Here is an 11453-nt window from a genome sequence, read left to right on the forward strand (position 1 = left end):
TGCTTTGCAGTGCCTAACCTTTGTATCTTTGAGTGCCCTCAAACTGTATTTGCTTAGTTTAGGTGGTGTCAGTGGGAGGCTTTCAGCTGAGTTTGGACTGGACTAGGCTTTTGCTTTTAGTTGGATTTTAATGCCACAGGGCACGAAACAACTTTGCCATGAGAGCTGTCTCCATCCTGAACACACTTTTAATGTAAGTTATTGTTTACAGAGTAAGGTGTCAGAATCCAGACCTGGCATCAGATGAACGAGTGACCTGAGTGTCACAATCAGAAAGGCGTAGAAGGTCAGGAAGATTGACCTCCCATTGAGGTTTCAGTTAGAGCTGGAGGATACTTAAGTATCTTTAAAAGTTTATGCCTAGGTTATTGTTTACTATTGCTTTTTACCAGTTTTCCTCTGCCTAATTTCTGTTTGTTGTCTGAACTCTTCCTTATTAACTGGTTTACTATTCCTCTGTGGCCCTTAAAAAGTAATCTGCAAGTGTAGAGTGAGGTGCATTCCTTAATTTTTACTTCTCTTGATATCTGTATCCAGTGTCCCACATATGAATATTGGTGAAACCTGATTTTAAAAGGCAAATAACTCATCTGCATCTGGAAGAGCGGTGAAAGAAAAATAAACATGCATAGGTAGACAGAGGCTTTCTTATGGTGCAAGCAGTGTTATTATCCAACTGAATTACCTATCACACTATTAAGCTTTTGAGTAGATGGCATGGAAATTCCATAATTACCTATCACACTATTAAGTTTTTGAGTAGATGGCATGGAAATTCCATAATCTCTGTTGTGCAACACCCATCAGACAGATAGCTTTTCAAAATTTATCTGCTTCCTTACAGTTTGACCTGTAGCCTCACTCTCTAAGAGATATCATTACAAATTCCCTGCAGATATTACAGAGGAATCTTCTTATATTGGCCTTCTCTAAGTTGTGAAATTTGTTTCTTCTTGTAACCCTTCCTAAAAAAAAAGAGAATCTAATTTATCTATAATGACGTTTATTCCTTCCCAATAGCTTCTGCACGTGACAGGATTTTTGAAAGTTATTTTTTTCATCAGCTTCTCCCAAGCAACCTTCTACAAATAAATAACATCCATAACAGAAGTCATAATTCAGCACAGCAGGACCACCTTGTGCTCTTCAGTCCAAGGTGAGTTCTGAAGTACAGATGCCTCAGTATGTGACAGACCCAGGCCCAGCAGGTGAAGGATGGCCTTTCTCTCGTGGTGCACATGTATTTTCTTTGTTGAGAGCTGCAGGGGTTTGGTTGGGCTGGGGAGTGGACTGGTTCTGGGGGTGCTGCAGTTTTAGCACACCAAGGGTTGTCTGGTATCTGTGCCGATTTTGGAAGTTCATTGCACTCCACATTTTAACTACATTATGTGGCTGTTCTCTGAGGTGTAATTGTGTCAGAAAAGTATCTCTTCATCTTCATTTCCTGTGTCTCTGTGTGCCAATTTCTGGGAGTGTTTTACTGTTCACAGTAGCTGTGAGTAACCAAATGCTCTTGGGCCCATCTTCAGTGGAGCTCTGTTTTTATTTTCTCATTACAGAGATGGCCACGTGTGATGCTTCTTTTAAGGGAACTTGTACAGGGGTCAGTGAGGGAACTAAGGGCAGGGCAAAGCTTGACATCCAGGCCTGTCCTCTTTTATAAAAAGTGCCCTCCATTTGCAAAGCAAATACAGCTGTTTGACATCACTCAAGCACAAACATGGAATTCCCACTGCCCTTTGTTTGCTCTTTCAGAAGTGGAAACAGACCTTAAAGGTCACTATTTTAGAGCAGGTTGGATCTGTTTATCTTCTGTGCAAGATTAAACTCGGAGTGAGGGCAGAACCCAGCAAAATGAAGATCTAAATACACAGCTGGAAAACTAAAAAGAGAAGGTAACTTAATACAGTCAAACTGTTTGGAAAACTTTGATTAGTTAGCCATATTTGGAAAAAAAAATTTAAAAGTAACTGTAACTGCAGCTGAGGGGCAGACAGACAGCTTCCCTCCCAAGTGTTTGATAGCATAACTGGCCTCCTGATTTTATTTGTGTGAGAATCTGTCCTTCATGGACTGGGAGGAAATAAGTAGATCAAATCTGCTTACTCCTGGGTAATGGTAGGATTTCTTTATTAGAAACAGTAAGATTTGAACTACATAATGTTTATTATCTAAGTAATTTAATGTAATCCAGTTTATAAGAGTATGTTTCTGCTCTGAAAGAGCTGGTAGGGAAATAACTGGAACATTCCGAAAGAAAAATGAGTTAGCTTTGGTATTTCCAGGACTCTTGAGCTAAAAACAAACCTGATGAAAACTCTCCCTGAGGATCAGTGACAACATATGCCTATCACATGAAATAATGCTTATACCAGGTACAAATGAGTTCTCCACGCTCCAAAACATACAGGTAGAATTACATCTGTTTGAATCACATTTTGGTGGCAGTTGGCCCTCTGCACGTGTAATCACAGAGGAGTAATTTTATAGAAATCCAGCTTGGAATCATGATTTTCTTGTCTCCTTAACCCATGTGATGCCATATCATTGATGGTTTGGGAAGACTGTAGTGTGAAAGTAAGAATTAAACAAAAAAACTGTCAGCATTGGTAAGAAAAAATTATGGCATCAGACTCTACTGGGGCTCTGTCAGCCTTTCAGTGCTCATATCAGAGCCTAGATTACTGAACTGGAGTCACTTCCTGAACATGGTCTTTTCTGCACATGATCTCTGCTGTAATGACTTTTAGAAAGATTCAAAGTAAACCACTGTCAAATCCACTCCACAACACACCTGGTCCCAGCTCTAAAAGCTCTGTAGCTGAGCTTTAGCAGTTTCCCCAGCTGAACTATCCAGTCAGCGCACTCAGTGTGTCACAGTTTATCAGTGCAGATGCAGTAAGAATTCTTCACTTGAGTTAGACGAGTGAAATGTTAAGTGAAATATAGATGAAAGTCTGCAGTTGGCAGACTTTCAAGAAACTTGGGACTATACGGTTTTGAAGAAATTTCAACCTGTAGGAAACTCAGACTTGCAGAATTTCTGCTCCTTGTCCCAAGGCCTCCAAAAACATTCTGTTAGCCAGGTTAAGGGATTACTCATCCTTTGACTGGTAAATTTAATTTGTTTTCAACTACTGGCCTCCCAGAGAAGATGAAATTTTGTTTCCACATTTTAAAAGGCTTTGGGTAGATAAGGGCAAAGGTATTATGGTGAAAGTCAGCATGAAGGTTAATGCTATTAATCTATGATAAAACTGTTCAATACCAGTCCATCAGTTAAGAGAAACTTAACAAGATTCTGTGATATAAAATCATGTTGGAAGTGCTTACTCAGTTAAGTTAAAAGGCCATGTCCAATTAAAAATAAATAAATAAAATCAAGTCCCTCAAAAAGTAATTGATCTTTCTTTACCTCTCCACCACAGCCACTTTGCTCTTTCATCTATTGAAATTCAAGGGGGTCTTTCTTGTTTGTTTTTTATTCTCTTAACCACAGGCTAGTATGTCCAGGACAAAGAGAAGGCTCATTAAAGCCACTGTAATGCAAATGACATGAATGTTGCTCCAAAAATACTGTGCTGCTAGAATAATTAAATAAACACTGAGGTAGTGCAAACTCAGAAAGTCCTGTAGGATTATTCTCGAAGTTTTTTTCCTTGAATGCATGCAAAATTCTGTACTTTTGGTGAGCTTTAGTGATAGTTGGATTCAGTGATCTCAAGAGTCTTCTCTAACCTGAATGATATTCTGCGATTCTGTGTTTATAGAAGCTTTCTAAATTTGTCAAAAGTTGAAGAGGAAAGAAATAAGCTTTAGGAAGCTTTGTAAAAAGATTTAAAAGTGCATGGTAAAGTGCTCAGCTATTGAATAAAAAGTCACACAGAAGATAGGTATTAAAAACTGCTTTTCAACCAGATCATTAGGAAAAACAAGTTTCACAGACTTAGTCTCCATGATGAATTGCATGTTCAAAGAATATCATTATGTTTGCATATTTTCATAATTTTTGATTTTTCCTTTGTTCAGTGAAACTTTTTTTGTCAAGTTAGGAAGAGCCTCAGTATTGTCATTTTTAGGTTTATTAAGAAAAGTCTCTAGCTTAAAGATTAAACCTAAAGATTCTAAAGGTCTTTCATATACATACCAACTTTACAGTGGCTACTGTTCATAGCAAAATGTCTCCCTAAAAATATGTTAGTACATGAAAAATTGGGGTTTTTACTTGTGCAGATGATGTGTCAATTCCTTCTGGTTAGGAGAAAAGCCAGAAAATGTGATGGCTTCTAAGTGATGTAGAAAATAAAACATTTAAAGAGCCCTTCTGTAATTCTAATAGTCTCAGGAATGTTAAGAAGGGTGCATTTTGGCAATGCTCTGAGTGTTTACAGACAGCTCTATTTACTGCACTGGAAGAGCAAAAGCACTCGTAAAACCAGCAAAAAAACCAGCACCCAACTGTAAGCAAGGGTACAAAACAAAGCCAGTTTCTGTCCACTGATTTAAACAACTAAAAGGGCTCTTTAAAATCAGTGATCCAAATTCACCTTTCCTCTCCTGATAGAGACATCCAGCAGCTCTTCATTTCAGTACCACTCCTCAGCATTTGCCCTGGAACAAGAACGTCTCCTCTGCCCTGCTTGGGGGAAGGAGGGGGCAAAGGTGGTCCCTTTCATTGCTGTTAAATAACAAAAATGGTGATTTATCCACACCAGAAGTACCAGGAAGTACCATTAAACTTCTGGAGTCTTCACAGTACTCAGTATGTTGCTCATTTGTGGCAAACTTATATCTAAGAAAAGCTACTTGGTTTTATCTATTTTCCCATACTTTAAAGGTACAAATTAAGGTTAACTCTAGTTACTGTTAACAGTAGTTACAGTTGATAAAGAGGTCTTTTTTTATGCTGTGCAAGTACTCCCTTTAAGGTATAGCCCAACAGAATGTGAGATACTGGAACATTAAAACTGTTTGGGGGGGGGGGGGGTGTTAATCCATTTTTTGTCCTCCCTTCCCAACATCTAAAAAAATTTTAAAGAAGAAAACACACTTCAATGCTCACTTAAAACAATTTCTTCATATGCTTTTCATGAATTTCATCACCATTTTACACCTAATCTTTGATAAATGACCACATGAGATGATGATCTCTTCTTTGACCAGATGATGCAAAGCTGTCTGGTCTATCAGGCTGAGTCAAACATTATCCATCCACTTTATCATCCTTAATAATACTTTCTGCTAATACAGCTGGTTCTTTCTTGTTCAGTGCCACCGAAGTAGTAGGGATTTCACCAGCAGCACTGTCCTGTTTACTTGTTTTACTGGGTACAGAGGGCGGTGGCTGAGATGGTGTCACAAGAAGAAGTGGAGTTCGTTTCAGCTTCACTACCCGGCTGTTTACAGGTTTCTTAGCCCCTGCCACCTTGAATGCCATTTGGCTTGGTGTCCCACTGCCAGCACTCTGCCTTCCACAGGGCACCTGGGCATTGCTGGGCACCAACGCGCATGTTGTGGATGTGGTTTCAGAAGCTTCTTTGTGCAATGTCAGACTTTCACTGTTGGGTCGTTTAAGAGCTGCTGCAGAACGTGAAGCCCTGCAAGCAGCTACCTTTAGTGAAGCTGAGTTCTTGACTTTGATGTGGGTACTTGTCGAGGGACCTGAGAACCTGATTGGCTTGGGACCCACTTTAGATGGCAAACAGTCTTCCTCTTCAGTATAGTCAATTAGTCGTCTGTAATATAAGGAACTTTATTAAATAAATGAACTATATATGTAAGTTATTCTTTTTATGACATTATTACAAAACAGACAATATGTAACAGCCAACCACAAATAGGAAGTTATTTTAATTTTTGCTTGTTACCGTATCATTTGTGGTTCCCAATAGTTCATCTCTACAATCAGGCTTGCCTTTCTGTGAACAACCAATCTCTTCTACCTCTGTAAGGTGACACATTAAAAACTGTAGCAGTGAAGTGGCTGTAGGGTGGCTCAGGTAGGTAACTGTGTAACAGCACCTGCAAAGGGCTGCTTTAAGTTAATGCACTGAGAATGCAGGTGTAGTCAAAAGTATCACCACTAAACTGCAGAGAAGAAATTCTAGAAATTCCTTCTAAAAAGAAGGCATCTCACACATGTGAAAATCAGTTAACATTTTAAAGTTTTCAGGTAAATTTCTGTTTTAGCAGTCTATTTAACTAGCACTGCTCTCTACATTTTTAAATTACTCCTTCCCAGGCTGCTGAGACCTCTAAGATAAAAGCAATTTGTTTCTAGCAAGTTCAGTTCTTCAATCAAGCTCTCTGATTATAAGACATTTTATAAAACTGTAAATAAAAAACCAGAGAAGACTCAACATGCATAGCTATTTAAGGAACCTGAAATTATAGAGGGAAAAAAAAAAAAAAGATTGCACTGTGTTTGTGCTTAATTGAAAGCCATCTATGTAAATCAGCATACCTTTTATAAACTGGTGGCATATGATGCAAACTGCCTTTCAGAGGGCGTTCCTCAAGAGTCCAGCACTCAATCAGCTCCTGGGGCACTCTCCAGTAGCTGACACCTGCATTTATATGCAAAAATTGTATTGATGAGCTGAGAGAACACAGCCAACATCATGAGTGTAGACACCTGACCAAGGGAATCAAACACACAATATGTGTATTTTATGCAGCAGAATTTCAGCTTTGAAACTGTTGACATGAACATTGTTTACAGCCAGTGTGCTTCTTCATTCATGTCAGCTCATGTCCCCTCCCTGGAACATCCCTTAAGACTTCCCCACCTCCAGATGGCCATTGCTATGGAATATTTTACATTACAAGTCAAAGTTTATGAAGACTTTTCATGATAGTTAATTAGCAAATATTTTTCTTATTTTTCTGTTAAAAAGTAGTACTACTGGAATAAAAATTAATACTTCACCTCTCCCTTCCCAGGCATCGAAAGCATCCATCATCTTCTTCAGTTCAGCCACTGAGTAATAGCTCCAGATGTATTGGACATTATTTCCAGCTTCTCTAGAAATATTGTTTTAAAGGTAACAGTTATGTGATAAATTTAGCTACGTCCTTAAAAATGGAACACTGATGAAATGTATCATTCTTTTTACCAAATCCTAACTACAAGGACTTAGCAGTAAATGTTTATAAAGGAAAATGTTACTTGAATTTAATTTTCATTTGAATAAGAGGTTCTTATCCTCCTGTGAATACCTATTGCTAAAAATGGATATTTCATGAAAGAACAGATGTTCATAAAATAATAATTACAGCATTAATGGTGTAAAATCTATTCTTCTAGATCTCAATCATTTATTCAAAGGAAAAATACAGTAGGAGGACAGATACCTGATATACTGTGTTTCCAAAATACTCTTGGAATAAATATTAATATTCCCGGCCTAAATTTAGGAAAATATGCATCTTAATTATAATGATTATGAAACATCAAAAGCTCTCTCTTAATCAAAAGATACACAGTGAAGTGCACTTCTGACACTGTACTGTGGGACCAAGAGAAAGACAAATTGCTTCCAGTAGTAAGTACAGATCTGCCAATAAGTTCAACCTATTGCCATAAAATACATTAATAGTGTAGTAGAGATGAACATGATCTTTATAGAATTAAAACTATCTTTAGTTCTTGATGTTCAGCTGTTTTGGAAGACTGCAAAGTACAATTGCATGAATCATAACTAACTTTGCAGATATTTCTGGAAGTTTTTCTGGATGGGGATTCATTCACTGTATTTAGTGTAAATATCAGAAAGTAATTTTAAATTGTTGAGACCTTTTAAAAATAACAAGTGAAACATAATGAGAACTTACAGCAACTACAAGCCAACCCCCTTGTGTGGACTCTCAAATTCTTGTACTCCGTGCTTGGTTTATAGTTTGTTTGTTTGTTTCATGTGACCATTTCTCTTAGCCAGCTGTTTTTGGAGCTGGAAACAATCTGATTCCTTCCACAGATTTATAATACAATCATGCTCTGTTATGCTACATATGATAATATTAGGCATAATTGTAATAAGTGAGATGTTATTCTCATTTCATAGTGCCTTCATGTGTTTGACAGTCACCTTACCTTTTGTACATGCTTTTACTGTGAATTTTTGTTCCTAGCGCCTTATTAATTGCATCAGTCCCATCAGCTCTGGTGGCATACACACCCAGAATTTTACTTTCACAGCTGGCTCCAGATGTGTTGAGATAGTGCAGGACCCACACTGTAGGCTTGGTACAAACTAAATCATAGGAATCACAGAAATCTAACAAAGCCTGGAAAAAAACATTTAAAAAAATACAGAATATTAATAAAAATATAATATCTTTAGTTGAATAAACTGTCATATTTAAATTTTCTTAAGTGCACCAGTGAGCTCTTTTAAGTAAATCAAGGATGCAGTTTTTCTGGAATGCTGGCTACAGTATTTCTTATCTGATGTTAACAGAGATTGTTGGGAAGCTAAGAGAAGTTTAAAGAAAGGCAACAGAAATACTTAAAGGCATAGCAGCTCCTTAACACGAAGAGAAACTGAAAGGCTTGGAAATGTTTTCTGCTTTTCAAAAGGAAATGAGTAAGGAAGAATGTGAAATACATGGAACAATAGCTTATTCAGAGAACATAGATAATTGTGAGGACTAACACAGCCAGACCTGGTAATATAAACTAATTTCCAATCTATTAATTAGAATTAGCTTTTAAGTTTTACTCTAAAATTGACAAACCTTGGGATTTTAAATAGTATAGTAATTTTATTTTTTCCTTTCTTGTTCTAAGAAAATGTCAAAAGTACATTTTGTCTTTCAAGTTTTAGGACACATTTGTGAAACTGAAAAAAAAATCAAACAAAACCTCTTGAAGGAATCAAATCTAATCTCAAGTAAAATTTGAAACCAAATAGGAAACTAAATAATGTCATTCCTACTATGCAAGTTTTACAGCAGACTTGCTTGCATGTAGAACAAGAGTCAAATTTAAACTGTTGCTGTATTGCAATGACGGGAAAAGCTGATGTCCTTAACTACTCTGACTGCATTATCAGCTCCAGGATTTCTTAAGCTAAAATTCTGAATTTACTCAAGATTCAGTGTGTGATTAATATGCACATACTGCAGTACTGCACATACTACAGTTTTAGTATCTGGTGCTAATGAATGGTGCAGATTAGAGAGTACAACTTAAAAAATACAAGAACTGTTAAGACCTTTTTAAGCTCTATATTTGACCTTGAAGAATATGTCTCCATTTCATTGGCCAAATGGTCAGACAGACTGTATGGATAAGGGATTCCAAAATAATCTGCTTCTTCCTGCAGTGCAATTCGAATTTGTTCATCTCCAGGAATCCGAACTTCTCCATGAAGATAATCCAAAAGATATTTAAACAGGCTTCCATCTCGATCAATTAGACATGCTCCTGAAAACATAAATAAAATCATTTAAAATACTGCTTCCAGCAAGTGAAGACGAACTTGTCACATTCTACCAAATCATCAAGCAAAGCCTTTTGTATAAATCTTCTGTGCTAGTTTTACTTAGGTGGAGTAAGTATACTGTCTCTATTCTTTTAAAACTATATTTTGTTCCTCTGGAATATTTGTGATTTGAAGCTAAAATTTTTAGTGCAGAGAACATTTCTTTGGAATTTCAGTGAGATCACTAATCTGCACAGAACCATGTCAACATACCACCTCATCTGTACTGCACTGTGCTTGAGATGCTAGAATTCAATTCTAGACACATTTCTAATTTTAACTGCAGCTACATCTTTGCTCACTATTCCAGGGATCTTTTCAATTTTGGATCTGGCCATTTAAAAGAGTTAAAAGTAGCATCAGCTCCAGTACACATCTAGTCAAACCTTCCTTGAATATTGCTGAAGTTTGACTGTATTATTTCTCTCCTTTGCCTGCCAGGCTCAAGGACCCTACAGAAACCAACCAATCCATACAAGGCTGTTCACTGCAGCTGTGAAGGATGGTAGCTAAGTCTTGCCCATACAAATGTCAAACATTTCAGATATTTTGAACAGTCCAAAGTGTACAACAAGGAACTACTGTTCTTCAGCCATCATATCTTTAAACTGGACATACTTTGGCAGGATTTCCAAGTCAAAAACGAGTGTGAAATTTGACCCATGAATAGTTTTATTCAAACTTTCATATCAAGCCAGGATGGTGAAAAATGCAATCCTTACTGGGTAATGAAGTATTCTGAAACAAAGATTAGACCCAAATCTCCTTCTGTAATGAACAGAGAGAATAAGATGCCTCTGGAGAATATAGGTGTTCACAAACAGGATCCAAGTTAAATGCCAAATACTCTGTCAACTTCAGTTTAATCTGTTTTCATATTCACACTGAAGAAGTACATTCTGAAGCTGCGGTTTTGACTGGGACAAGGATGTATTTGCCACAGAGCTCCCTGGTCAGAATGTCATATTTACAGGTTCAATATATTTACCTGATTCATCCACTTTTAGAGGAAAGCGTCCACTAAACATAGAAGCCAGCATTGAGTCCTTAAAGCGACACAAAGACTCGCGCCTGGCTGTGTACAAACATCCTCGCACATTAAGTCGTAGAACACTCTGGACATCTTCAACCTTGCCCTCTTCCATTGCATTTGCCAATGATGATGTTCATTACAAGCTATTCAAGCCTGAAACAGATACAAACAGAAGTAAATCTAATGCGAGTTACATACATTCAAGCTACAAGACTGAACATACCACTCACACTCTGTGTGAGCAGAGCACTGGCAGGACATCCTGGGAAATCTTGTTTTGAGTACAGTTCACAGCACTACAAATACAATAATTTTGTACTAATAACAACGCAGCTTCTTTAAAATCCGATCTGTAATTACAGCTGTTTTCATTAGCTGGGCCCCTGGCTCCCTCCCTCCCTCCCTTTCGCGGGGCGCTGCTCCGCCACAGAGGGGGACGCACCCCCCGTCCCCGCGGGCTCGGGCCGGGCCGGGCAGTTCAGCCCCGCCCGGGCAGGGGTCCCGCCGCCATCCCGCGTTACCTGCGCCGCCGCCTCCCGTGGCAGGGCCGCCTCACGGGCCTGGCCTCCGCAAAATGGCGCCGGGGAGGGCCGGGCCGGGGCCGAGCGGGGAGCGCAGGGGGGCAGCTCGTGTGCCGCTGCGGCGCCATCGACAGCACCATCCCCGGGGCGCTGCCGGCCGCCCGCGGGTCCCTGCCCGCGGATACGGCGGGTTCTCCGACCGCAGGGACCCCTGGGGCTTGGCTGCTGCCGCCTCCCCGGCGCTGCCCGCAGGGACTCCCTGCGGTACAGCTGTGGTGCCTGCGCCCTCCGAGGTGAGGCTTACCTGAGTACAGTCGGCTACTCTGAAAGGCACAAACCCTTCCGAGAACGCGCTTTTTCTGGTTTTTTGTTTGTGTGTTTTGATTTTTTGTTTGGTTTTTGTTTTGTTTTGGG

General features: G+C 39.0%; 2 protein-coding genes across 4 annotated transcripts in view; one reads left to right on the forward strand and one right to left on the reverse strand.

The window, feature by feature from the left end:
* The first annotated feature begins 1144 nt into the window (after nt 1–1144).
* SGO2 (shugoshin 2) overlaps nt 1145–11453 on the forward strand; it is a 26238-nt gene continuing 15929 nt past the window's right edge. Inside the window, exon 1 of the mRNA XM_027880092.1 lies at nt 1145–1149. The gene's annotated coding sequence lies outside the window, so the exon portion shown is untranslated. The remainder of the gene's footprint in view (nt 1150–11453) is intronic.
* KCTD18 (potassium channel tetramerization domain containing 18) overlaps nt 4990–11453 on the reverse strand; it is an 8723-nt gene continuing 2259 nt past the window's right edge. For 2 of the 3 annotated variants that reach the window (XM_027880095.1, XM_027880096.1), the window contains exons 2-7: nt 10474–10671; nt 9216–9427; nt 8093–8286; nt 6929–7023; nt 6464–6566; nt 4990–5735 (exon numbers count right to left, since the gene is read on the reverse strand). In XM_027880095.1, coding sequence (XP_027735896.1) covers nt 5204–5735; nt 6464–6566; nt 6929–7023; nt 8093–8286; nt 9216–9427; nt 10474–10630 — 1293 coding nt within the window. In that variant the 5' untranslated portion in view covers nt 10631–10671 and the 3' untranslated portion in view covers nt 4990–5203. Of the gene's footprint in view, nt 5736–6463; nt 6567–6928; nt 7024–8092; nt 8287–9215; nt 9428–10473; nt 10672–11039; nt 11134–11453 lie in introns of those variants that run through there. The other variant, XM_027880094.1, reaches the window with a different exon arrangement.

This window comes from Empidonax traillii, unplaced genomic scaffold (genome assembly GCF_003031625.1).
Source record: "Empidonax traillii isolate 1590-97213 ecotype Southwest subspecies unplaced genomic scaffold, ASM303162v1 scaffold65:size4453928, whole genome shotgun sequence".
Taxonomy (NCBI): domain Eukaryota; kingdom Metazoa; phylum Chordata; class Aves; order Passeriformes; family Tyrannidae; genus Empidonax; species Empidonax traillii.